Source organism: Akanthomyces muscarius, chromosome 2 (assembly GCF_028009165.1).
Source record: "Akanthomyces muscarius strain Ve6 chromosome 2, whole genome shotgun sequence".
In the NCBI taxonomy this organism is placed as follows: domain Eukaryota; kingdom Fungi; phylum Ascomycota; class Sordariomycetes; order Hypocreales; family Cordycipitaceae; genus Akanthomyces; species Akanthomyces muscarius.
Genome location: NC_079242.1, coordinates 3288057 through 3314436, shown reverse-complemented (window position 1 = coordinate 3314436; position 26380 = coordinate 3288057). Strand labels below are relative to the sequence as shown.

The following is a 26380-nucleotide window of genomic DNA, read 5'->3' as shown; positions in this document are numbered from 1 at the left end:
CGGTTCATGAGCGAGCTTCCTCCAGTTCCAGCTCTAATTGGCGGATGCGCTCGCTCTGGTCCTGCGAGCCAGCGGTGCCGACCTTGCGCTTCAGCAACTCGACCTCCTGCGTCAGCTGGCCAATCTTGTCGTTTTGCTGTGTGATGATCTTGGTCTGGTTCTCAATCAGCTGCTTGATCTGCTCCAGGGATGACTCGACGCCGCTGCCGCCAGGTGTCGAGGTGCTGGCCGGCGTCGTGCGGCTAGGGGTCGCGGCCTTGACCGGCGCAGCGGGAGCGGCAGCTGGTGCGGGGGCAGGCGCAGAGGTCGTCTTGGTAGGCAGCCTGGGTTCAGCGGCGGCGCGAACCGGGACGGGGTTGCGCTGGGCGGGACGGCCAATGTCTTCAAAGCTCGAGGTCGTGTCGGCATCGTCCTCGTCATCCTCCTCGTTGTCCTGAAACTTGTTGGCCATGTTGGAGATGGAGCTCTTCTGGTCCTTTATGCTGGGCGGGGGGGCGCGGGAGACGACGGCGGCAGGCTTGGGCTCTTCGCGCTTGGGCGGCTCTTCACGCTTGGTCGTCTCGGCCTTGGGGGTCGTGGGGGTCGACTGGGCGGCGGGGGCCTTGTAGTCGGAGGCGACCTCCTTAGGTGCGGTGCCCTCGTAGACGCTCTCGAGATCAATCTTGCTGGGGATGCCAGTCTTGCCGTCGAGCCAGTCCTTGGCGGAGCAGGCGGGCTTTGTGCCGACGGCAGGAGGGAAAATGTCGGCCTGGAAGGTCTCGGCGCGGCGCGGCACGGTGAAGGAGATGGGCTCAATGTAGCTGTCGTTGACGGTCTTGTAGGCGCGCATAACTTCGTTCTCATGGACCTTACTTCGGCGTTAGCTTTGGCAGTTTACTAGCAGTGTGGACGTCGTGCTCTTACATTGATACCGCGACGGGGAAGGAAGGCAATGCCGCGCTGGGGATCGGGAGACTTGTATTCGCTGAGGAACTCAAACTTGTCGTTTTCATATTCGTAGTAGCGAATGTTGCCGTCACTGGAAAGTGGTCAGCCAAAACTTGTCTGCGGTTGTAGTGCAGCATGCACTTACCCCTTGCCAGCAAGGTACAGGCAGTTGGAGCCGTCATCTTGTATACTGTTAGCCATTTGCCGCCTTTTGCTAGACTCGAACCGCACTTACCCCAGAAAGGCATGCAGACACCAGAGATGGAGTCAATCATGCTGAACCCGCCGATGGGCTCAGGGTTGCCCGGCTCCCACAGGGCTATTTGGCGCTCGCTCATCTTGGAGAAGCCCGTCGTGGCGAAGCGGTTGTGCTCGCCCATCCACACGGCCCTGCTGTTCTTGGCGCCGGCGTGGCCGGGGGCCTCGTGGACTGGCTTCTCCTGGCGCACGTCCCAGACGCGAATCTTCTTGTCGCGCGACGTGGTGGCGAGCATGCTGCCGGCGGCGTTCCAGGTCAGGCTCTGGACAATGTCGCCGTGGGGCAGGGCGAGGGGCGACTGGCCCGTGGTGACATCCCAGATCTTGATTGTGTAATCGCCCGAGGCGGAGGCGAGGATGTTTTCGGCCGAGGGGTTGAAGAGGACCTGTCCGACTTTTCTGTGCGCGCACGCAAGAATAATGGTGTTAGCATGCGGTTCGTCACGGGAGAACTGGTTGCGCACTCAGTCCCCGAGCGGCCGAGCAGGTGAGCGCGTGCTGCTCCGGGAAGAAACATTGTGCTTCAGCCTTACCTGGAGTGGCCCGCGAGCTTGCTCACAGGCTCAACGTTGGGAATTTCTTCGGCGTCGGTGTAGAGGGTAAAATCCTCGGGGACCTCCCAGAGGAAGACCTTGCCATCTTCAGAGGCAGAGGCGATGATGCGGTCGTTGAAGGGGTGCCTGTAGCGGTGGGGTTAGCATCACAGAGCGCAGGACAAGAAGCCCAAAGTTTTGGGTGAGTTGCTGTAAGCCAGCTCCAGCCAAGGGTGTTGTTTACCAGTCGGTGTCGAGAACGGCAGCCGTGTGGCCGCGAAACAGAGGAATCTGGTCGGGGAGCTTGCCGCGCTCGTTGAGCGGGATGACGGCAAAGGCGCCACCACCCGACGAGTCCCAATTGACAGAGAGATACTCGGGGTTAACCTGTCACAAAGTTGTCAGTCAGCGTCTATCGGCTTCCTTCTTTTGGCTTCGTCTCATGCCGCCGACGGTCGCAACAGCAAAGTGGGGGGCTGCTTCGTCCCATACCTTGATCAGGTTGGTGTCCCAGGCATTGCGGCTAATGTGAATGTTGTCGTAGCAAGAGTCCTTTCGCGTGGGCTTGCCAAAGACGTGTCCTGTCGAGAGCAAGAAGAAGAAACATTGTCAGCTTCATGTGTTTGCGCAAGCCTCTGAGGAGGCGGGGGTTGGTGGTTGCGTGGCGGGCTTACGGTACTTGGACGCTCTGACGAATCGGCCAGCCATTTTGCTCCCCTCGTGAATGTTGGTGCGAAAGAGAGAAAGGGGGGCGAGGGGGGCAGGTGTAATGTGTGTTTTTCGGTTGTCGTGCGTATGAGCAATGCAGAGAGAAGAGTTGCTTCGAGAGAGGCAGGGTTCCGAACCAAGGTTGGCAGAGAATTGGGGCCAGACAAGCAGAAAGCGGCTAGGGTGAGGCTGTGGAAATAGGATTGGGGTTGGTGGTGGTGATGAATGATTGCGCCTCCAGTTTGGGCCTAGGGGGGGGGGGGGCAGCTTCTCACTAACAAATTCACTGAAGGGCCATCCCCCGCTGTCTCGCTGTTGGCGTTGATAGCGGGCGGATATACGACAGCGGCCCCCTCCTGGCCTAGCAGCGTTGTTACTGGCGCCTGTGGCAGTCCAGCACCCAGACAACGACAGCACACAGCAGCTCTTCAACTGTGACGACGACAACTGTGCAAATGAGAGGGATCACGTGCTCCACCACCCCTCGAAGCACTAATCTATATCTCTGAACTGGATTCGTCCCGTCTGAAACAACCCCGGAACTGAGCCTTTGAATCGCTCTGAAGCATCTGAGCATACGAGCAGGCAGCATGAGAAAATGGCGTTTGTGAAGTGCCCCCCGGCGCAAATTACAGCCCCTTTCGAAACAGCCATCCCATTGCGCTCGCAATGCGTAGCGGCGCACGCGACAACCTGTTCTCAAGTCAGCTGCACCACACTACGCACCGCACGCGAGCTCGCCTCTCCAGTCCTAATCAAGAAACTTATCATTCATTATAAAATCTCTAGCGTAATACAAGCAATCAATCGAAAGGTAAAATAGAGAAATAGAAGCAAGAAAAAACATCATATCATGCTTGATAAAAGACCGAGCCAAACACCAACGCCATCGTTTTGCTCAAATGAGGCTCCAAATTTCCGACATTGCTTCATCCCGTCTTGACAAAATGAAAATGACCACCTATTTCGCGCCATGCATAAAATCAGACAGCAGATCCCAGTAGTCCCTACTCCAACACTCGAACACGCTCAAAACGGAGCACCGCTGCTCTGTCCGCTCTTGGTGCGAGTATGGCTCGATCGGCCTTCCGCTCGTCGCCGAAGCTGTTCTTCCCTCTTAAGGACAGCCTCGCACCACTTTGCGCGGGATCGCGGACCGCCGTCGTCATCTGCATTGCTGGCGCCTCGGCCAATTACTTCTTGCAGCACCTTCATCCACCCTTCCTTGTCCTCGGCGGTATCCGCATAAAAGTCAATCACTTCGCCATTGTTGAAGCGAATGCGGAAACCTTCCTCGACAAACATGTAGCCTTCTTCTTCTTCCGCAAACGCTGATCTGCGACGCTTGCCACCCTTGACGGTCGTCTCCTTCTCCGTCAGTGTGCGTCTGTCGTCAATCAAGCGCTTGGCATTGCTCAGGTTGATCGTAGCACGCGGCTGTCGCGTCGCCTCGTGGTAAGCAGTCAACCGTGCGCCAGTCAACTTGAAGTATCTTCTGCGCCAGTACTATTCATTCAGTTAGTCTTTGATCGCAAAGTTAAGAGTATTTCAACTACACTTACAGGGCAATCGCCTCCTTGTTGGCTTAGGTGGCCTTCCCAGCTTCTAGCTAGTCTTTCTTCGGCCGCTCTAAGCTCACGGATGCATGCGTTCATACTCTTTGGCATGTCTTCATCGGTTATGTTCTTTGGCCTGGGCACAAACAGCAGCTGCAGCTCCAGTTTACCAATCTTGTACGGGGCTCTGCGAACAACCGCACCAGGCCCTCGCTTGCTCTTCACGCTAGAAGCAAAAGCCTCTTCCTCTTCGGCCCACTCGTTGAAGCAGACCACCTCTGCCATGTAGGGCCGGCCGTAGCATCGGTTCTCGTGCTCCTTCAGGCACACGTAGGAGCGAGCAAAGCTACCATCCACCTCGGCAACGAGAGGGGACAAGAGCTCATAAGCAGAAGGCGTGCCGTTTCTTTGGCGGGCAAGCGCCTCCTGGTGCTGCTTTGCGATGCGGTCCTCTTCTCTTTGACGGAGCTCAATCTCTTTACGCTTCTTGGGAGAAGCAAAAACCTTGCTGAAAGCCGACGTCTTGGATTTACCAGACTTGGAAGGAACAGGATAGTTGAGGTATGCAGGCTTGTCAATCTTGACGTTGAGGGTAAGCTGGAACTCCAGATCGTTGGGTACGACAAGCTCGAACTCCTGGCCAATGGGCGCATTGCGGGCGAGCTCCAACCAGGAAGTAGTGACACAATGGACGCCATTGTCAAGCGTCAGGCTGAACCAGGTGCGTTCATTTCTTGGGAGAGGCAGGTCGAGGTCCTTGACTCCCATCACCTTGACGAAGAGACGACCTCTCTCGGCACCGTCCAATGTAGTCGCATCCATACTCATGTCCTCCTCAGCAATGGAGCGAGTGGCCACACTATTGCTCCCTTGACCAGGCAGAGGGGGCACAGCGCCAGTGCTGGTAGCCTTGGAGCTAGTACTCTTCTTACGGACAGCGGGGTTCCAAGGCTCAACAGTCCAAGACTGAGGCCTATCGTGCTTGATGGGAGAGTTGTTGACAGAGCGCGTCTTGCGGCCTTCCTCGCCAGCGTTATCGCTCGCAGCCACCAGTTTGGTATTTTGACGCATGAGATAGCCGCGCTTTTGGCCTTCGATGACCCTCTCAAAATCCTTGTCAAGGCTCAGACCGGTTTCAAGGTCAAGAGTCAGGCTGCGGTTTTTGAAGCTGGGATGACGCTCAATGAAAGGGTCCTCTCCGTCAGCGAGGTGCACAGACATGTCTTTGGAGAGACGGTTCTTGTGCTTTTGGGGAATTGGAGGTACAATGGGGACCTCCTGGCTAGCTAGGCGACGAGCCTCGCGCATAGCAGCAAGGTCGGACGGAGTGTTGGACACTCTGGTCTTGAGCTTGGAACCGGACGCCTTGATGGTAGCAAGCTGCTCGGGGATGACGGGCTTTTCGACGGGTTCCTCAAATACATCATCATCATCTACCGGATGATGAATCACAGAACCAGGGCTCTCAGGCTCGTCCGCATATTCATCCTCGCCCCAGCCACTGCCGTCGTATTCAGGCTTAGCGAAGCTCTTCTCTGGCGTCGCAGCTCGCTTTGTGGGTGAAGATGGTTTCGGAGTTGTCTCCTGGGGCTCAGCAACAGGCTGCGGCTGAAGGGCAGTAGGCTCTGACTTCGGAAGCGAGGCTTGCTCAGAAGGCGTAATGGGCTGAGGAGTGTCCTCTGCAATAGTGACTTCTGTGACCTTCTCAACTTGATGTGCAGACACCTCATAGGTACCAGTCCGCTCCGTCTGGTGCAGGGACTCTTCATAGGTCTCAACCCGCTCAGTCTGGTGCAGAGACTCTTCGTAGGTATCGTCGTCGGGCAGGATGCTGATTTCATCCTCCTCATCGTACATGTCTAAGACGTTATCTTCGTATTCGTCAGGATTTCTAGTAATGATGACGCTGCCATCCTCCACGATAGTCTCGTCCTCAATCATGGAGTCTTCTGTGGATGGAATGGGGACATCAGGATCCTCTGGAATCATAGGCGTCCCAAACTTCTTCTCAGGGCTGCGCGAAGGGCTTTGTGCAGGAGAAGAAAGGTTGAAGTCGGATTGTCTCTCAGTGGCCTGGTTGCCATTGACACGTCGCAAGATGGATTCGCGAGAGATCTTGGCAGGCATCTGGAAATCACCAAGCGCAGACATGTCGCCGATTGTATCATCGGCCTCTGCCTCTTCAAGATCTTGGTGCTTGCGCTCATCCGCCGCAGGGCTCGCCATGCGCTCGCGCGGACTACCTCTCCTAAGGCGGCGCTCACGCTGCTGTTCGGCTGCCGTTTTGGCGTCGCCGTTGTCGGACATCATCATGAGTTTAAGGCGCTCCTCGAGCGGCATCTTGCTGTGGCCGAAGCTCTGGATATCAGACTTGCTGGCAGATGCCGGCGGAGGAGTGGGGAGGTTGCGCTGGCCGGAGTTGATCATGCGCTCCGCAGTAGCAGACAGGCCAGACGAGGAATCGCTCGACTTGATGCGCTCGTGGCCTCGGTTAGGCACAGGAGGTAGAGGTCGGTGCTCAGCACTGGAAGAGACCGAGCCCGGGCTATTCTTGTGGTTATGGTTGTTGTTGGACAGCGCCATGGTAGGGGTGCCCTCTGGCATAGGGCTAGCTTCGTAGCGTCCGTGGCCACGGCCGTAGGCGCTGTAGTCGTCGGGGCCGACGACGGGGGTTTTCATAGTGTCCTCGAGTGATGCGTCAAAGCTATCGTCGGGGTTTTCGCCGTGCGCGAGATCGTAGTAGCCGCGGTCGCCGTCGGTATCGTCAGATTCGTAGCTTCCTTCGCGTGAGTTGCTTCCGATGGAAGAGAGATCAGGTGTGGCCATTTCATACTCATTGATCTGGGGAGGAGCAGCGTCAAAGGTCACGCTCTTCACATGGCGATGCGATGACCTGCTCGAGGAGAATTCGTCGTCAATGTAGGATGAGCGGGTAGACCAAGTTCCGGTGACGGGGTCAAAGGTGTCCTTGAACTTGGAAGGCGAGAGCGACGACTTGGTCGGCGAGTTGGACGGCTGATCGCGGCTGGTGCAAGGTGTGGCGGGAGCTGCGACAGGCCCAGTAGCGGTGTTTGTGCTCATAGTAGAAAAGAAGGATGTAGTGGTGGAAGCAGTATCACTGCGCTTGAAGTCGGGGATATTGTAGTCAGAGTCGAGCGAGCGCAGACCGCCGCTGGAGCTGCCGCTGGAGCTGGTGGACAGGCCAAGGCTGTTTACTTGGACCTTTGCGAGCGGTCTCTCGATTGTCGGGATGCGAGTAGGATCATATTCCTGCTTCTGTTCCAAGGCCAAGATGTTGCTGTTCTTGACTCGGGAAGCTCTCTGCAATTTCTCAATCGAGGAGCGGCGTTGGGGCGACGGGGAGGTGGCGGTATGGCCTCCACCGTAGGGCACGTTTTCCGAGTTGCGGTTCTGCCAGAAGTGACGTGGGGAGGAGCCGCCATCGAGGGGCGACGACTGGAATGGGGAGGAATCATTGCCAAGTGTGGCCTTCTACAAGAACGAAGGCGAGTTAGACGGGCGTGGGCGAGCAGGATGGGTTGGATGGGTAACAGCAGCATTCCACGTACCTTGGGAGAAACCATGTGGTGCCAGCTGGGCGAGTTGCGACGCCTCTCCGTGGGCGAGAGCTCGGACAAAGGGCGGGGAAGACCGCTAGCCATCTTTGTCGGCGATGATTTGGGTGTGGCGCCTTTGGCGATGCGCAGAGGATGCACCTGGTGACCCCGAGTTAGCGGTTGATTCATTGTCTGGTGGGCGGACTCGGGCAGAGGAGAGCAGCCAGGAGCAAACAGCCGCCTGCCGCCGCCGCCTCGTTCTGAGGGTACACAGCATACCTGTTCTGAAGACATTCTCAATGGGAAATTGATCGCTGGTTAAAGTGATTGCGTTTAAGCCGAGCGTGACGGCATTGGAACGCAGACTGATGTTGGCACAAGGTTGTAGAGGGGTAGAGTGGCAGCGATGACTGGAATGTTGTCGCAGACTATGCTCTTGTAGATGGGGGGAGGATGTAACTGGCGGATGGTTGTCCCGGTACAACACGGGAATCTTGGTTGTGTTTCCCTACAACGCAGATCAAGCAGAAGAATAAAAAGAAGGTATGTTGTTGAACCAAAGGGCGGCCTGAAAACGAGGCCTGCTCGAGAATTTTTCTTTGGTCAAAGACTGGTTTGTTTGGTGAAGCCGTTTGAGCAAGTGAAAGGAGAATGGTCTCACAGCAGGCGGAGGACGAGTCCTGGTATGTAAACGCACTGGAATGCGCCCGCGACGGCCGCCCATTGGCTGGCGAAAAATAAACAGTGCTGTCAGTGGGAGGTGGCAGGTTGCCGTGGCAACACGGGCTCTAGCAGATGCAAGTGGGCGTCTTTTTTCACCCAGTGCTGCAGCAGCCGCTGCAAAGGCCATCGCTGGCAGGACATTGGCCAGCAAACTCAGCACCAGACGGCGCTAGACAAGCCCCTGCGACACAATGCTCGAATGCCTTGCAGCGCTACCCCGCCTGCCCACGTCCACCCAAGTCAGCGCCCCATCCTCCCCCTCCAGGCCGCTAACAGCCAGCTAACAGGACGAGCACGCCCAGCGCCCGGCGAACCCCTACAGCCACTGTTAGCGAGCTGTCAGAGGACCGCTACAGGTAGTGGCTTGCTCTTGAACCTCTCCTCCCGAGTCGCCCCAGCAGCCATGCAGGGGCCCGCCCGCTCTCAAACATTGTCGTCGCCAGCGCAGATCTCGCTTCTCCAAACAATGCATGACATGACGGGCACTTTGTTATCCCACATGCCAGCCAGAGCCAGTCTGTCTGCTTCGCCGCCATGTCCTGCTCCACTGCATATCCGTTTCCTGTTAATAGACCTTGCTTCCATCCTTCTCGTATACGCCTGTTTTGTTTGCTATCCCATTGTCATGGTGGGATCCGCCCCCTCTTAGATCGTTCGAGAGCCGGTCATCTCATGCACACAATGGGCTCGGCATTCCGTTCTTCTCTGATAGGCAGCCCCGATGTTTCTCTCGGCGTTTTGCTTTTCTTTTTTCATACCTGGCCATCCTGAACTATTGATTGTCTATGATTGCTGTTTATTCCACTCAACGCAGTCGTCAAACTTGACTCCGCTGCCTCCAAAGCAATCCAGAGCACTGCCTATCGTCAGATCGACCTTGCCTCCACTGAGCTTCTTGACGCGTTCCAGGTCGTCCAAGTTTCGACCACCGCCGGCATACGTCACGGGGATGGAGCACCACTCGGCCAGGCGCGATACGAGCTCCTCATCGATCCCTTTCTGTAGCCCCTCATTGTCCGCCGCGTGAATCAGAAACTCGCAGCAATAGGGTTCCAATTGCTTGATGGACTCTGTAAAAATATCCATTGGCATCAATTGCTAATCACGTCAAAGTAGATGGCGTGTACTGACCTTCGTTGACCTCCATGTCCGTAATCGTCTGCCATTTGTTCATGGCGACGAACCACTTGCCCTCGCCACGCCGGCGACAGCTTAGATCAATCACGAGCTTTTGCTTGTCGCCCCCCAACACCTTGAGGATAGAATCCAATCGGCCCTGGCTAAACTGCCCACCGGGAAACAAAAACGAAGTCACAATGACCTGCGCAAAAGAACTTGCGTTAGCATATAAAACGACGGCCTCGATGACTCAACCCCCACCACGTACCTTTTCAGCACCAGCCGCAATCCAATCGGCTGCATTCTTGTCGTTGATGCCGCCGCCGACCTGCAGCCCATTGGGCCAAGCTCCAATCGCTTGCTTCGCTGCCTCGTCATTGCCCGGCCCGAGCATGATGACGTGGGCTCCATCGAGACCGTTGTCTCTGTATAATTGCGCATAGTGTGCCGCGGGCTGCTCTGATACAAAGTTGGTCTGCAGCTTGGTGGCGTTGTCGCTGTCGAGCGTACCGCCCACGATCTGCTTAACCTGTCCCGCGTGGAGGTCTATGCATGGTCGGAAGCGAGTCATTTTTGCCGGTATTTCAAGGGATAATATCCGCGCGAACTGTGGTTGAGATTGAGAGGTTTCGATGTCTGAAGTGAAAAGGTTGAATGTGGGGCGGACCTTGCGACGCAAGTCTATCGGTAACGTTGAGCAATGACGACAGTATTACTGAGAAGCTGAGACTTTACCACATGATCGTACCAAAACTATGTTTCGAATTTCATTTCCAACATCAAGTTCCAGATTAAACGTAAAAGCGTGCGTTGGGCCTGTGGAATATCGGGAAACTACTTGGCGATCTGCATGCCGGGTAGTCTACTACAGAGGTGAGATAGAAATGAGATGTAACTTAACGGCTTCACTCTTCAGCACGGCTTCAAGACAGAATGACGAAACGCTCAGAAATTGTACAAAATTAGGCTACCTATTTCACATGTTTTAGACTCTTGAACAAATTATATGCATCGCCTGCCCCCCTCCCCCATTCGCTATCCAATCTCATTTACCCAAGTAGAATCTCCACCTCATTCGCAGCGTGCGCATCCCAGGCCTTTTGTATGACATGGCCGATACCTCTTCTGTAGCACACCCCTGCGATCCTCTCGATCCACAGCACATTCACCACGTCCAGGCGATCCGAGACCGCATGCTCCTCGTACCGGTCCGGCGGGAACACGAGCGACCCCCAGCGCTCCGTAACCGACGAGATGGCGATGAACTCGAGCTTCTCGTCGCCGTCGTAATTCGATGACTGGATGCCCAGCCAGCCGTCGTGTGCGCGAAATTCGCCGATCCACTTGCGTCCGCGGCCCCAAATGTTGCCCACGGCCACGGGCGGGTTGATGGTGTCCTTGGGTGACAGCGTCACCGAAAAGTCCACGTCAAAGATGCCGCCCGTCGTCTTGAACGCCAGCAGCGGGCCGGGATACTCGAGCTCGCCCGGCGGCGGCGGGTGCTCGCCGACCTCGGGCGGGTCCGCGACGGGCACCGGGTAGCGGAAGACGGTGTCGGCGTCGCTGTCGTGCACAAAGTGCTCGCCGCTGCGGGACCAGCCCGGCGGCAGCGCGGCCGCGGCGTTGCGGCGGGAGCGCAGCTCGCGGAACTGCAGGCCGTCGTTGGGCGCGGGCACGTCGCTCCGGCGGTCGCTGAGGCGCCACACGACCGTCGGCCGGATCTGGAACGCGCTCGGCGACTGGAAGCGCCGCACGAGCTGGCCGCGCTTGCCCGTGGTCCGCGTGTCCTTCACGTAGTCGGCGGCCGCCTTCCACAGCGTCAGGTCAACGCGGATGCCGTCGAACCACCAGCCCATCCACGACCAGGAGGGCAGGAACGGCGCGCGGGACAGCGCGCGCCGCCGGATCGACGCCTGCGGGCGCCACAGTAGCGCGCTGTCGAGAAACATGAGCGGCATCCCGTAGATGAAGCCCCCGGGGAAGACGCGCGCCAGCACCGTCGTGATGCCCGAAAACGCCCGCAGCGTGTCGTCGACCTGCGTCACCCGCCGCGCGCTGTAGTCGGCCGCGATGCGCGCGTACTCGTCCATGTCCGGCCACGGCGAGTGCTGGAAGCCAAAGGCCGACGAGGCGATGCGGTTGGTGCACTCGGGCTTCTTGCCCTTCCACAAGCTGCCGCGCCCAAAGCCACCACCACCGGCGCCGGTCCCCTGCCACAGGTCGCAGTGACACTCCCACGTCACAGTGTCCTCGAAGAAGAAGACGGCGCGGCGCGAGTACAGCAGCTCCTGCAGCGTCCAGCCACGAGTGTTCCAGCGCGACGCCAGCAGCAGCTCGCTGTGGTCCACGTTCGTCGGACCACCGACGCGCGGCGGCCGACTGTTCCGGCGCGGGTTCAGCGCCAGCAGGCCCGTGTTGACGTCGTTGTGGGCCGCGACAATGGTCAGGTAGGCGTTGGCAAAGACGTAGGCCATGTGGCGGATGTGGTCCTCCTTGACGGCCTCGTCGTCCTGTACGATGCACATGCGGTCGATCCAGATGTGCCGCAGGCCGAGCTTGCGCGCCAGCCAGATGGCGTCGACAATAGTCCGCGGCACGTTGTCCTCGGGCAGCGCCGTCAGCCACGCGTCGAGGTTGCTCTTGAGCAGCTGCACCGGCGCGTCCGGCCCGCTGTGCCGCAGGGTCGGCCCCCAGACGTAGCTCAGCGCCACGTACCGGTCCTCGGGCGTCGCCCGCACAAGGCACTTGTCGGCGGCGTCGATGAGGAACTGCGGGCGAAAGGTGCCGGGAGTCGAGGACGACTCGCTCTCGCCGTTGCAGTGACGCCCGTGCTGATTGTTGCACGTGTCCAGCCAGTCGCGGATCCGGTAGACGGGCGAGCTCTTGCTGCCAGACGAGCTGCCGCCTGCGTTGGAGGAGGAGCCGCGGCGCGCCGTGGGGGACGGTGGTCGGCCGTCCGGGTTTGAGCTCCTGCGCAAGAACGTCCCCTTGATACGCTCCGTCAAGCTGATGCGGCGACTTGGCGGCGACGCTGGCGGTGGCGGCAGCGGCGCGCTGTCGCGGGGCGCAAAGCTGTCTCGATGACGACGCTGCCTCACCCGGTCCCGGTCTCTGTCGCGCTCCCGGTCCCGCTCGCGCTCCCGGTCCTTTTCCTTCTCTCGCTCATCCGCCGTAGATTCATCTTCTGTAGACTCCTCCTCGCTCACGCTGCGATCCCTCTCCCTGTCTCTGGTGTCCCTCCGCCTGTCTCGTGCGCCTCGCACCGGCGAATCGCGAGGATCAAACGCCGGGCTGGGCATTTTTGCTCACCAAATCGTTTCTGCGGTGTGCTTGGTTCATATAAATGCTCTCATAGCAGGAGCAAAAGGGATATGTAAAGGCTTGAAGGCAGGTGTCGCAGCGTCAGGCCTTTGTTTGACGCACAAATGCGCGGGCTGCAACTGTTGGCTGTTTGTCGTGACCAGCTTACACAGCGTCCGTGGCGCAGGCGGCGGCGGCCTCTGCGAGGCGTACAACAAAAGGCGCGCAGCAAAGGCGAACAATGTAATGCATCAATGACGTGTCAGCGTGCAACGGCTCCAAGATATGCAGGTTCGCCCGACAGCCTCTCTCGTTAAAAAAATATTCGTCGCAGGAAAAGCAGAGGGAAAGTTGAAGAAAACCTGGTCCGTGTTGTAGCAGGGGGACCATACTTTGGTTGCTGGGGTGCGCGGGCTGGCGCAAAGACGATGGCTGATGAGCTGCATATTGAGAGGGCTGGGGAAAACGAGAGGGAAACGCAAGCACTTGGTCCGCCAGTCCAGCCTTGGAATTTCACAAGCTAGCGCAAAGTCTACAGACGTTAGTCGGAATAAGGCCTAAATACGGCTTATAGAATCATGTGCAGTGATATATGGAGGTTGCAGAAAGGTTTCCGCAGCTCATTGCTATTGCTCCTTCACATGACATCACGCGGCCGACCTTGGGTTGCCAACTTTCCAGTGTCTCATCTCAATCGCTAGTTTTAGCACAGACACCTCAACACTGTCTTGAAATGTACTACAACAACAGAATACGAAGGTCGGTGATGATCACAATCAGCGCATGGCAGCCCAATGTGCCCAGGTCCAGTGAAATTGCCCATCGTCCGAGGCCGAGCCGTTGATGCCTGACCAGTCCTCGCCACCAGTCGCCACCAGGCTTAATAGTTTTGATAGCGCACGACCCACCATCGAATAGGTCGAGTAGTATAGTGGTTAACACGCCACTCTCACACAGTGGAGTCCCGGGTTCAATTCCCGGCTTGACCTCATGCTTTCACTTTTGCCAATTACTCAAAACTTCGCACTTCTAAGATGTTCATTTTTTTTTAACAATTCCCACCATTCATGAGCTGTCTGAGTTGGATTGCAGATTTAGTCGCAAAGCTCGTAGGTGTCGGACCGGCAGCAAACGGGCGCCGCCTCGGCAAACGAGAGTCGCGTAGTTGACGCACATAGCTCAACAAGAAGAACATGAGGTCTTATCCTCAACGAATTGATTGAACATACACCGATTTATTAGAAACACCACTCACAGAGGACTAAGGCCAGTCACCATGAGCAAGAGGTAGCAGATTGGAGAGTCTGTTCAAGTATCACAACAGGTATAAACACACTGCTATGCCGTGCTATCCCTCATTCAAGAAAGACGCAATTAAAAACGATTTGAAAATTTCAACCCATAGCCTCCCATTCGCCATGGGGCTCACCAGTTCCCAGTTCCCAGTCCCAGAATATTTTGTTTCCTTGCCCATGATCCCAATTTCCCTTCCCATCAACAACACCAGAATAAGCAGTCGCTAAATTGTCAACACGAAAAACATCAATAATAATCCTACACCAGGCATCCCTCCCACAGCATGAGAGAAACCACAGCACACCCATTCCTTAGAGTGTGTTATCCCAGGACTGGCCTCTAAAAACCGAGCAAAGACCCAAGCAATGTAATGTAAGTCAGCGCCGCTCAAGGTGGGCGCGGCGCAAAAAAGCAGCAGACCGGAAAATGAACAAGCCATGCTGTGCAATAAAATGATTCGTACCATGAAAGAAGAGCAAACGCCTGTACATGAAATGAAGGCTAGAAGAAAATTTGACCAAAAGAGTGACGGGGTATCAATGTACAGGGGTGTAAGAGTGGTGTTGGAGGCTGCAGCTTAGTTGGCAGCCTCATAGGCAGGGGGCGGGGGACGCTCAGCGCTCTCTTCCCACCCCTCGCCGGAAACGCCATGACGCTGCTTTTCGTCGTAGACGCGGCGGGCAATCTCGCCGGCCATCTTCATGATCCAGGCCTGCTCGAGAATGACCGACGACGTGTCCGAGGTGGCGGAAGCGCTGTCGCGCATGGCGAGCTTCTCCTTGACATATTGCGCGGGGCCTTGCTCACCCGCCTCGTGAATCTGGGAGAGGGGAGACTTGGAATGCTTGGCGTTGCGTTGGTGCGATTTGATGTGGTCGTTGCTTGTCTTTTCTTGAGCCCGCTCCTTCTCCGAACTGAAGCGAACCTTGCTGGCATGTAGATCCTCTGAGACGGCCCGGCTATCCTCGGATTCTTCGGGAATGGACGAGGTGATCAGCGGCTCAGAGCAGGGAACATTGACAGAGGCGGTATCCGATGTGTCGGACATGTTGTCGCTGGAGCCAGCCTCGGAGCGTGAGCGGCGGAGATTGACAACACGAGTCTTCTTCTTGCGGCCGGGACGGGACCGGTACGCCGAAGCAGCAAGAGGAACATTGCTCGAGTTGAAAGTAGACAGCGACGGGCGGACAGGCATGTAGCCATGGGAAGCGCTGCCCGTGTCGGAAAAGGTGTATGTGGTGCTGGCGCCGCCCGTGAGCGAGTACGTCTTGGCCAAGCTCGGCGTAGCCACAGCAGGGCTTGTCGTGTCAGAGTGGTCGGCGTGGCCAGACCAGGCACGAAAGACAACGTCACGAATACCCGGCGTGAAGAGCGACAGAGTGCGATGCGAATCGGTCAAGGCGGCCAGGCGCAGCAAGTTCTTTTGCGAAAAGAGATATTGCATTTCTCCGCCGTGTAGAGTCAATTCCGATATAGCATTGATATCGAGAAGATTGCCATGGGAATCGACAGGGTCCTCGGGAGGACTAGAGAAAGGATCCATGCCCTGATTGTCGACATCGGCAGCTGGTGTCTCGGTGCCTTTCTGGTTCTGATCCGCGCACCAGAACTGCAATGACAGACGATGGATAATGGCAGGCAGTTCTTCCATCATCAGGTTGCGCAGCTGCTGCTCAATGGTTCTTTGGAGGTAGTCGCGGACGAACTGAATCGAGTCGAACGTCGATGATACCTTGAGGGATTCGAGGGGATCATTACGAAAGACCAGGGTCAGGCCTTTTTGCTTGGAGAAGACCAGGATGATGAATGCCGATAATTTAATCTCGGACAGGGAAATGGCGACGGGCATTGTAAGGCTGGAAGCGGCCGCCAATGGTTGTGGCGAAGTGAAGGAAGGCTTCGAGTCGAGGTAGGTATTGAGTGGGTTTGCCTATATGATGGCGTTGTTAGTCATTGTTGCGCATAAAGAGGTGCGGAAACTGGATGTGGGGATGGTGTAATATGTGATATAGATGATTGCGTATGCGCAATCAAACAAATTCATGCACGAAAAAGACGCGCTGTTTGTTTGACAGGTCTGTCGTGAAGGAAAATGGGAAACCGGGAGGTTCGGCTGGGCTGGTCGCGGGAGCGCATCGAAGACGTACCTGAACGCGGGTCTTGAGCGTCAAAAAGGCATCACCCGAGTAGCACATTTTGAAGATGCCACGAAATCTGTCCTCGGCGAGGTCGCCAATCTCGAGAATCTCCAGATCGGGGGGCACGGTGCCGAGGTTGAACTCGCTGACGAGAATGTCGTCGACGATGATGGGAGGCTTAGGCGACTTATTGAGCGCCTGTGTCAGGAGGTCCCTGGCGCGCTGATAGAAATCAGCGTCGGCCGTGAGAGGCGACCAGTTGAAGTTGAAGGCCATGTTGAAATGGCAGTTATGGGCTCGCAATCATTGGAGGTTTCGCGGACGTTGATTCTCGGGGATCGTAATCGAAAATATACGGTCCGTTTTTTTTTTCTTTTCTGGGCGCGACGGGGGCGTGAAAGCTTGCTGGGTAGTATCGGCTACGCTGAGCAAACAGGTAGTCGGATTCAAAAGTCGGTGCTGGCAGTTGTTCCAATGGCTGCGCAGACAGAATGAGAATGATGCAAAATTCGCCGCGGCGATGGATGTTGAAAGTGTAGTGAAGGAAGGCACTCGAGGGAGCAGGAATGAGTCTTGGCTGGGAGGTGGAGCGAGATGACGCTGGAGAAGCCGAGACGAGCAATGGTATGGCACAGTAAATTGGAGCTGCGTGCTTGGAACCTCGGGCGCCAGGCAAGATTTTTTTCTTCCTAGCGTGGTAAACACTGGCAGAGGTACCAATGTAGCTGCTAATCACAGCACGTACCAGCTGGGACAGAGGAGAAAAAATCGGCGACGTTCGGAAGCAGGGGTCAAGCGATTGCAGGCTGTCAAGTACCTTTTGCGTCTGGTTTTGCCGGCGTGTGACAAGACGGAGCTCTGGTTGTGGGGGCACAGCGCTAGCCAGGCCCTTGTTGTCCCTTTTTAACCCGTGGAGCTGCACTGGAGAGCCCCTGTACCGAAACGTTGTTAGGACAGGTTCTGTAATGGCTAATCGTTTGGTGCATGCGAGCACTTGAAGGTTGTGGAGAAGGAGAGGCGGGTTATAATTAAAAGAAAGCAAATTTTGTGATGCACTGGCAGAGCGCGAGAGTCGAAAAGAAAAAGGAGAGAATAGCACGAGACAGGGATCGGGAGTGTTTGCAGCAGCATGAGCAGGATGCGCTGATTTAGTAGCAGCTTTGCGTGTTTACTTGCTTGCCCAGCTGGGTTCATCAGGTGATGGCGGCGGCGCGTGAAAATAAATGCTGCTATGCTGAGCGTTGCCCTTGTGACGGTGCGGGGGAGAGCCAGCCAGCAAAGCCTACCTACCTACTCCTATCAAGGTATGGCGCGCCGCCGCTCCAAAGCCAAGACTTCGACCTACACTACTGGTATAACATGGCCACCAGCTTTCTCCATCAGCCTGCCCCTCCAGAATTGCTTGTTCTCATTCTGCAGCACAGTGCCTCGCTCGAGGACTCGTTGGCTTTTGCTTTGACATGTCGGAACATGACCAACGCGTGGCACTCCCACGCGGCTGGCTTGCGAGTTGCATGAGGAATAGTAAACCGTGAGGTTCCGGCCGCAGAGGAGGCACTAATTGCAGTCAGTAGTAACACGTTTCGACCGGCCCCAATGCTTAATCTTATTCAACCTGGTGAGTTTGTAGTCTTGTTCAGCCCGCATTGTAGCAGATGCCGAGAGAGAAGGCAAGCTGCCTCCCGACCTCGTACCTCTAAAAGAGCTGGGCAGCCGGCAAACTATGCCCCAAGCGCATGAGATGGAGGCTGTACTGCAACGCAAAATTTCTCGCATGCCCCAGAACACCACTTTATAACAAATGCTTTTCAGTTGCCTTGGATCGGGGGCAAACCTCCTGGCGGCTAGGAGAGTACAGACCGGAGGAAGCCTGCCGCATGCTTCAATGGAGAATAAGTCTACACAAGGCTATTTATCGAAGCCGGATAGCTGGTGCAGCTCTGGTGGGAGTATATCACTACTTTCTGGCTATGGCACCAAGATAGACGGACCCCGATATATAGATGCTCCCAAATGTATCAAAGATGTGACAGAAGCACTTCAATTTCGCGCCGCAATTCGGAGTATTCCGGCGACACACTGAGGTGGAATCGGAAATACCAGCTTTTCGAGCCGCCGCCGAATGTCTGATTTACAGCATACTAGAGGGTACTGCAGCAAAGGAAGGCATGCAAGAGAAATTCACATCACCACGTGGGCGCGCTGTGGAGTGTCCTGGTGAGCAGAGTTGTTTTGTGCGACTTGCGGACGGCGGCGGCCACTCTAACGGCCATTTTATCGCTTGGGAAGTCGCAAAAGTGCTTTGGGCAGCGGCAAACATTCATGATGCTGTACGGCTTTCTGGCAGGGGCCCTGTGGCTCTTGACCAGCGCCTGGAGTGTGACCCGATTGCCATACTCGGGGAGTTTGAACTAGATGTGGTACAGTTTATTGCCCTGGGGGCAGCATGCAGAGGGGTCTCGGCGTTCAATACACGTTATGCGGGGCTTGTTCAGGAGAGCAGTCGTATAGTATCTTGGCTTTTATACTCCATGAGGCCCAGCAGTGAAGAAATCGAGTCCCTGCATCTCGAGTTCTTTGGGTATGTCCTGCGTGGATTTCTCGGCCTTCGATTCAAACCAGATCTATCTCGCGAGGACACTGAATACGAGTCTCATGACAACCTGACGCAATTTCTTGGATGCTTGACCCTGCTCTCATTGGATGATGTTGAAGAGCGGGAACCTCTTCACCGCGATGAGGGGGGAGGTTCGCTGCAAACCTTTGTCATGCCGCTTTTCTGGATGGTCTAGAAATTTTGACGAGTGGAAGGGCTTTCTTAATGCTCGGGAAAAAAGGGACTGCTATGAATAAATTATAGATAATTTCTGCAAGACCGAGTAAATTCGTCGTCAGTCGTCGTCGGGCGGCGTGGCCCTTCGTAACGCCTGGCCGGCCGGGAACGTGGTAAAAAAAAAAAGTAAAAAAAAGTAAAAAAAAGTACATATAAATCACTGTGAGTGGAAATCAAAGTAAGAAGAAAGAGAAGGAAAATTAAACCGCAAAAACTTAGAGAGCTCTTCAATAATTTGGACTTGTGAACATGTAGCTGAAGTATCTCTTTCTTTTATAGTGGCGCCTTGTCTTGTCACATATTCGCCAGCCGCACTTGCAGCATAATAGCTCCATGTTTAGGTATATTCTGCTTGCACGACCACGTCGAGCACGCCGCCAACAATGGAGCGTTCGGCCTGCAGCCATACACGCATCTCCCTTTGCTTGGATTCTTGGATGCAACGCTGTCACCACCCCCGCATATCCGTCTGGCCGAGGTAAACACAGCGTGTTGTGATCACGAGCTTGGTCGGGGCTGGCTGGCTGGCTAGCTGTCTTGCGCTAATTTGTATCCAGGGCGGCTATTTGGAGATACCACTGGCCCTTTTTTCACGATAGTTGTCAACTTGTCTAGTTGGCTGTGACGAGCTGGAATCGGCGCGCCGTGTCGTACCACGAAGCCGGAGCCTGTCAACGTTGACACACCTTGATGCGCATTCTTGCTTCGTAAATGCTACATGCATACTGAGTATATACCCAGTAATAGAGCCAGAGCTGTTACACAATCTTGTCTTGGGTGCAAAGCGTTACACATACTCCGTCGAATGCTACCTACCTACCTCAGGTAGCGTTGTGTGCGCCCTAGTATGCTGATGATTAGTGGCCGCACATGGCACCTTCCTCGGGGCGCCGCGACTCGAGTGAAGCCCACTTCCCCAGAGCCCAGAGCCCAGAGCAGATGGATGCCTCCACACATTTGACGATGCCCATCACCAAGATAGACTTTTCTTCCTCCGACGCCGCCCAGCAGACCTCATGCTCCTGCCCGTTCGCCTTCGTCCCGCCCTCTCAAAAGACGCATCATCTTTCATATTTCGCAGAATATTCCATCTCATATCGAGCATGCAAGCCACCGAGCGCCCTCCCACCTGACCTATTGCTGCCGCCGCTGGGAGCCCCAACCCACCTCTGTGACAGTGCCTTGCATCTCGCGCCTGCATACACCACCACCACCAGCACCACCACACCCCCCCCTTGTGAGAAAAAATTAAGGCCTCGCCCTCGCCGCCCCAATCATGGCCCTGTCCGAGCTGCCACAACGTGAACCGGGGCCCGACCAGGGTTACACAGAGGCGGCGCAGCATCAGCACCAGTCCAAGGCCGACCCCCCGGTTGCCCCTCCGATCGAGGTCGCCAGGGCTCATCATCCTGCAGCGAATCCTGCTGCTTCGACTCCTGCCTTCCCAGACCAGCAGCAGGCAAACCATGTTGGCTTCTTGGCGGCCAGTTTACTGGCGGTAGAAACACCGGCAGCGGCAGCAGCAAACTACCCTCTCCACGGTGATGAAATGTGGCAAAAGCACTTCAAGCACCTGCCCAGGGGCTCCAAGCCTGTCGCGTTCGTCGGTGAGGGCGCAGCCAACGCCGTCTTTGAGATCAAAGTCCCCCAGCATGGCTTATCAGATCAAAATTTCAAGGGTAAACGGCTATTTTAAGCGTCTCCTGCTTCCCGTAACAAAGAAATTCAAGCTAACGAGCTCCACGCAGGCCTGCTGCTACGAGTGGCCAAGGTTCCAGCACTCGGCCAGCCCACCGCGTACAACTACCTCTTTCAGCAAAAGTTCTACCAGACCGCCATCCGCCCGCTTCTCGGCAATAATGCCATCCACCAAGAGCTCGTCATCCTTCGCAGCTCGGGCATCATCGACGAGCTCAACCGCCTCCTCCAGGAACTCGACCATACCCGCAAGGCCAAGTTCCGCGGCTCCTTTGTTGGCCAGTCGGACTGGGGCCTCCTGATCGAGGACATGCGCCCCGATACCAAGGCCCCGGCGCCGCGCATTCTCGTCGAGTTTAAGCCTAAGTGGCTCTCACAGTCACGCAGCGCCCCGGCCCGTGCCGTCCGTTGCCGGCAGTGCGCTCTTGAGCTCCAGCGCAAGCTGACCAGGCCAGTCACCGGCACTGGCCTGTTCACTCCCGAGCGCAAGCCATGCCCGTTGGCACTGGTGGACGATGAGCCGCCGCCGCCCGCTGTGTCGTCGCCCTTTCGCATCGCGCCGCAGTTGATTGATGCACCGGAGCGGGAGCACCTCCAGACCTCGCTGGAGCTTCTCCTGCACGACCCGTTCTTGGATGACCTGCGCGCGCAGCAAGAGGAGTTGGACACGACGGGCCCGCTGAAAGCCATCCCAGAAGACGAAAAGTTTGGCATTGCTATGACGATTCGTGACTGCACGTGCTTTGCGCTGATTCCCAAGGACGCGGCTGCCCGCAGCGCAGAGGACATCAAGATCCGCCTCGGTGACTTGGATTGGAAAGACCCTCACACCAAGATCCAGCACTGGCGCGGCACCGAGCAAGCCCTCATTGACGGAGGATTCTACACGGCGGATTGGATCCTTTGCGATGGCGTCTACTATTACCCGCCGACGCTGTGCTTGCTCGAGTGGAAGCCGAGACTCTTCTCAACCGGCGCGACTGACGTCATACAGCTGCTAGATGCCGATGCAAACCGGCCCACCAACGGATATGCCGCTGAAAGACATGTATACACACATGTGGCAGAAACTGCCTCGCTGCGGGCAAAGTTACAGCCATATGATGGTGGCGACGCGACGCCTATTAACCCACACCACCCACCGCCCTACTAATCAACACGCCACATACGCACATACACACACACTCGCATTATGAAGATCATGGCTAGAGGTACCACAGGACAGAAACTTATACAGAGATTATGCTCGTTTTGCACTGCACTCATAATACACGGAGACATGGGCTCGTTTACATTGGATCGGAGCGCTTGACATTTGCCAATCATCAGGAGTTAATTTTGCTGCTTCTTCGTGTCTTCCTGATTTGCCCCCTCTTTTAGAAAAATTATATTCGGAATAAATTTACATTAGCTTCATAATAATAATAATCGTTATAGAACAAGAAGCAAGGCGGCTCCTTCCTTCAAGCGTCATATAATAATGCACGCTGTTGGGTATGCAATGTTTACGTAAAATGCCAGATCTGGAGGAAAACCTTTAGGCTCTTAGATGCCTGCGACAGAAAAGCTCAGCAAGCTACCGGCCGCGAGACCAATAATCAGACACAGACCCATGAAGCCGCCCGCCGCCTCGCGCTCGCCCGGATCGACCCAGCTGCCCGCCGACGTCATCAGCCGCGAGCACAGCCAGCCGTTGGTGAAGCCAAAGGGCACCTGCACGACAAACAGGTAGAATAGGTCCGACGGGACCGCGGCGCCGCGGTTGCCAATGTTGCAGAGCAGGTACAGCGGGAGCTGGACGATGCGCAGCGCCGCGAATTTGAAGAGCAGCTTGGGGCGGCCGCCGTGGGCCGAGTTGGCGCCGAGGCCACCGCCGCCACGGGCGCCGGACAGGGCGGTGGAGAGACGACCGGTAAAGTCGCCGAGGTTCCAGAAGAAAAAGGCGAGCGGGATGAAGGCGTCGGGGGCAAAGAGGCCGCCCTGCCAGCGCTCGGCGGGCTCCTGCACGGAGCGGATCTTGGCGGTGAAGACGGGGAAGAACATGATGGTGGTGGTGAAGACGAGGATGATGCCGAGGGCCAGCCAGCGCAGCTTACTGAAGAGCACGCGCATGGGGACGACCTTGCGGGCGCCGGGCTGGACATCATTGTCGGCATTGCTGACGGTGATTTCGTCTTGGTGCACAATGCGGTACTCCACGTTGCGGTTGTGGTGCCGCACCAGAGGGACCAGGGCGGCAATGGCCACGACGGATATGACGACGGCGGCGAGAAAGTAGACAAAGGCCGACGTCTTGCCCTCCGCGGCGGCGGCGGCAGCGGCACCGCTCCGCTCCGTGTGCGACGGAAACAGCAGCACGCTGAGCACCTCGGACAGCGCCGGCAGGATGCCCGCGACGCTCTGGCCCGTGACGAGCGCCTGCATGTACTCGGGACGGCCGAAGCTGGCGGCGAAGGCGAGGGCGCCGTTCTGCAGCAGGCCGGTGGCGACGGACGTGGCGGCGACCATGGCGAGCACAAATGCAAAGTAGGCGCGCGGCGAGGCGCCGAGGACCAGGGCCGTCGAGGCTGTGAGCAGCGCGAAAGTGGCGACGTTGACGACGAGGCCGCAGCCGATGCGGAACGGATACGACGCGGTGCGCTGGATCTTGGTCAGGACGAGGACGGTGGCGAGGCTGGTCGCCGTCGAGACGGTCATGATGGTGGGCTGGAAATTGGTCTCGATCCAGGGACTGCCCTGGAAGCGGGAGGCAAAGTATGGCGCGGCGGCGAGGAACATGTTCCTACATCGTGCCACATGACGGGTTAGCAACGCGCTGCGAGAAGCTCGTGCCGAGGAAGAAGACGGGAAGGGGGTTGCTTACCACGCCCAGAGCATGGCCATGCCGATGAAGCCAAACACGCCATAGTCGACCCACGAAAAGGGCGGCAACGAGTCGTCCTGCGCACCGCTGCTGCCGTCGTCGTACTCGTCCTCGATGATGGCGCCGGGATGCATCTCGGTCGGCACGTCGGGGCCGTTCAAGGGCTCGTACTCTGCCGAGTGTGACGACCCGCGTCGGGGCAATACTCTGCGGGAGTTTTTCATGGCGTGCGACAAGGAGATGTGCTCCCGCAAGCGTTGCGTGGGAAAGAAATTCGAAATCGAGGGCTCGATCGAGGGCTGCAGATGTATCTAGATATAAGATGAGGCGACCGTCGGGTAAGAAGGAAGTCGATTGCCGCTGGGGTGCTTTTGCGCCGGTCCGCGCTGAATGGTGTCGCTCCGCTTGCGGCGGCAGCCAAAACGTCGATTGCCGTGTGTGGAGAGCCGAGGAGGCAAGAAGGGGGAAGCAGAAAGCCCCTTTCCACGTCAACCAAGCTCCGATTGAGAGTAGATGGGCCTTTTGATGCGGACGGTTCGAGATGCTAATAAAGCTGATGATGAATCGGAGTGCAAAGCGCCGGGCCACGAGATCTAGTGGTCGAGGACTCGAGGACGCCCACACCCACACCCCCCCGATGGGACCCTGTGACTTTTGCGGAGGGTCGTCGCCGGACTCTTCGGGCGCTGAGGTCAGCCGTTGACTGGCAGCTGGCAGGCGACGGGGCGGGGCTGGGGCCTTTCTCCACAGCCGGGGCTGCACCAAGCAGGAGAGCTTCAACAAGCCCCTGTAAAAGCTCGCTGGCAGCCCTAGAAGCGTGTACCCGTGGCTCCCTATAAATGGTGGGCAGATGTCACGCCACAGCAGGCTATCCCGCTTGCCCACTACAAGACGTTGCAGAAGCAAAAAACGATTTTGGAGACCTGGTCATTGAACACAGTCGATGACGCGGCGAACATCTTGTACAACCGTCTGGTCTCGGGTCTTTGACGGAGAATGGGCCGCAAAAGTTGCCGACGGGTGAGACTTGACGCGCGCCGGATAGAAATAGCATTGAGCCTTCCCATAAGAGCTCATGCTGACCCTTCCCGTTTCACCAGGTATTACAAGCCGCGGCAGTCTCTAGCATAACACTCGGCAGCTGTTTACCAAAGTTCTTTTTTTCTCTCTGGATTTTTCTACCATTTAGGAAAAAACAGGATGCCACGTCGTGATGGTCATAACTCTTTCCCGTCTTTATCACCTCTACAGTATGATTTCTGTAGTTGAGGGGTAGTGTTAGACACGGAAACGAGGACTGTTGCAGAGAACTGTTACACAAGACGATAGATGATATGTTTCTGCTACAGTCACAATGGCGTTGTCGATCGTTTTTGCTTATCAAACAGCAAAGGTACGGTATATATTGGCTGATATAGGTGCACGAGTATAAACTCAGCAATGATGCACAAGACGGCCCCGAACATAGACTTGGGCTATGTTTCGGTCATCACCTGTCATGATGAACTTCTCCAGCATCGTTCGCAAGGCATCGACGTCTTCGAGCGGTGCCGTAATTCCACCTCTTGCCTCGCTTATATCAACTAGGAGTGCATCGAACTGTTTACCAACCCGAAAGTCTCCAACCTCTTCGCCAAAACCGACAACACGAGCACCACCGATTGTGGCCATGTGGAATGCCTCTTCCATCGTTATCGCAGCGCTGCCGTCGCGCGCATCCAGGAAGTCACGCGCAAAGGAGTTGATCAAAGAGTGGCGCATCGCATTGAGCATGGAGATGGAGTAGCCGCCGCCGGAATCCGTGCCCAAGCCGACCTTCATGCCGCGGCGAAGAAAGTCCTTGATGGGCGCGGCCATGAAGCCGCCGCCAACCGTCATATTGGACGTAGGGCAGTGCGCCACGCCACAGTCGAGCTGCTGCAGCCGCTGCGTCTCGTAGGGCGTCATGATGGTGCAGTGGGCCAGGATGGAGCGTTCGTTGAGGAGGTTGAACTTTTCGTACAGGTCCGCCTCGTTGGTAAATTGCGGGAACAGTGTCATGGTAAAGTTCTTTTCCTGCTCGGATTCGTCAAAGTGTGTTTGGATAGCCATGGTCGGGTGTTCCTTGACAATCTCGCCGAGTCCCTCTAGCAGAGTCTCATCGCAGCAAATGGCGAAGCGCGGCGTCAAGACGTGGCGAATGAGTTCGCCTTTGAGATCGAGGTCCTTGATGTGCTTTATACAGTCGCGCGTGACCTGCAATGATTCGGCGACACTCGCATCGACGTAGAAATCCGGTGCGTTTCGGGCCATGTTGCATTTCCCGATGAGTGCCCGCTGGCCCATCTCCAAGCAGACGTCGGCCAGGATTTTGGTGGCCGCGCCGTGCAGGGAACCATAGTAGCTCGCAGTCGTGACGCCTTGACGAAGCATTCCTTTGACGACCATGGGATATACTCGTCTTGCGTGATTAGGATCTTTGAATAGAGACTCATTATGAAAGGCAACTTGATTAAGCCATTCGAGGATATGGAGGCCCTGGCCCTGGCCGCGATGAAGCCACTGCGGCGCATGGTTATGTGTATCAACGAAACCAGGCATGATGAACTGTCCTTTTTTTATTTCAGTGAAGCTGAGCTCGGAAGCATTGAGGGCTTCGAGTTTTTCGGAGACTTTTTCTTTCTGCACGTCTGCTTCGAGAGCGGCGATGGTACCGCGGCCGTCGACCACCAACAAGGCATTTTCGAGGATGGAAATTTTCTTCAAGCCTTCGGAATGAATAACAGTGCCATAGAAGGCTTTTTGTAGGCTAGATTTCGGCATTCTTATTTTCTTGGTTTGCAGCTCATGTTGTGATCAAAAGCAGGCTCTGACGATTGCGAGAGGAGATGC

General features: G+C 56.4%; 8 protein-coding genes across 8 annotated transcripts; 1 reads left to right on the top strand and 7 right to left on the bottom strand.

Annotated features, from left to right (window-relative positions):
* Positions 1 to 4: 4 nt before the first annotated feature.
* On the bottom strand, positions 5 to 2426 carry LMH87_004235 (uncharacterized protein; the record flags this gene model as incomplete). The annotated part of the gene is made up of 8 exons (XM_056195422.1): positions 5 to 847; positions 904 to 1018; positions 1073 to 1109; positions 1163 to 1584; positions 1719 to 1865; positions 1963 to 2105; positions 2211 to 2299; positions 2393 to 2426. The coding sequence occupies 8 exons, from the start codon at positions 2424 to 2426 to the stop codon at positions 5 to 7; spliced, it is 1830 nt and encodes a 609-aa protein (XP_056049053.1).
* A 1029-nt stretch (positions 2427 to 3455) lies between these two features.
* On the bottom strand, positions 3456 to 7833 carry LMH87_004234 (uncharacterized protein; the record flags this gene model as incomplete). Its single annotated transcript, XM_056195421.1, has 5 exons — positions 3456 to 3932; positions 3989 to 6758; positions 6816 to 7474; positions 7552 to 7698; positions 7819 to 7833. The coding sequence occupies 5 exons, from the start codon at positions 7831 to 7833 to the stop codon at positions 3456 to 3458; spliced, it is 4068 nt and encodes a 1355-aa protein (XP_056049052.1).
* A 1212-nt stretch (positions 7834 to 9045) lies between these two features.
* On the bottom strand, positions 9046 to 9952 carry LMH87_004233 (uncharacterized protein; the record flags this gene model as incomplete). The annotated part of the gene is made up of 3 exons (XM_056195420.1): positions 9046 to 9332; positions 9394 to 9583; positions 9650 to 9952. The coding sequence occupies 3 exons, from the start codon at positions 9950 to 9952 to the stop codon at positions 9046 to 9048; spliced, it is 780 nt and encodes a 259-aa protein (XP_056049051.1).
* Positions 9953 to 10430: 478 nt separating this feature from the next.
* LMH87_004232 (uncharacterized protein) lies at positions 10431 to 12680 on the bottom strand (the record flags this gene model as incomplete). Its single annotated transcript, XM_056195419.1, has 1 exon — positions 10431 to 12680. The coding sequence occupies one exon, from the start codon at positions 12678 to 12680 to the stop codon at positions 10431 to 10433; it is 2250 nt and encodes a 749-aa protein (XP_056049050.1).
* Positions 12681 to 14554: 1874 nt separating this feature from the next.
* Positions 14555 to 16391, bottom strand: LMH87_004231 (uncharacterized protein; the record flags this gene model as incomplete). The annotated part of the gene is made up of 2 exons (XM_056195418.1): positions 14555 to 15907; positions 16125 to 16391. 2 exons carry the CDS (start codon positions 16389 to 16391, stop codon positions 14555 to 14557), a joined length of 1620 nt encoding a protein of 539 aa, XP_056049049.1.
* A 3833-nt stretch (positions 16392 to 20224) lies between these two features.
* LMH87_004230 (uncharacterized protein) lies at positions 20225 to 21799 on the top strand (the record flags this gene model as incomplete). The annotated part of the gene is made up of 2 exons (XM_056195417.1): positions 20225 to 20627; positions 20697 to 21799. 2 exons carry the CDS (start codon positions 20225 to 20227, stop codon positions 21797 to 21799), a joined length of 1506 nt encoding a protein of 501 aa, XP_056049048.1.
* Positions 21800 to 22191: 392 nt separating this feature from the next.
* Positions 22192 to 23733, bottom strand: LMH87_004229 (uncharacterized protein; the record flags this gene model as incomplete). Its single annotated transcript, XM_056195416.1, has 2 exons — positions 22192 to 23428; positions 23510 to 23733. The coding sequence occupies 2 exons, from the start codon at positions 23731 to 23733 to the stop codon at positions 22192 to 22194; spliced, it is 1461 nt and encodes a 486-aa protein (XP_056049047.1).
* Positions 23734 to 24943: 1210 nt separating this feature from the next.
* Positions 24944 to 26311, bottom strand: LMH87_004228 (uncharacterized protein; the record flags this gene model as incomplete). Its single annotated transcript, XM_056195415.1, has 1 exon — positions 24944 to 26311. One exon carries the CDS (start codon positions 26309 to 26311, stop codon positions 24944 to 24946), a length of 1368 nt encoding a protein of 455 aa, XP_056049046.1.
* Between the last annotated feature and the right edge of the window lie 69 nt (positions 26312 to 26380).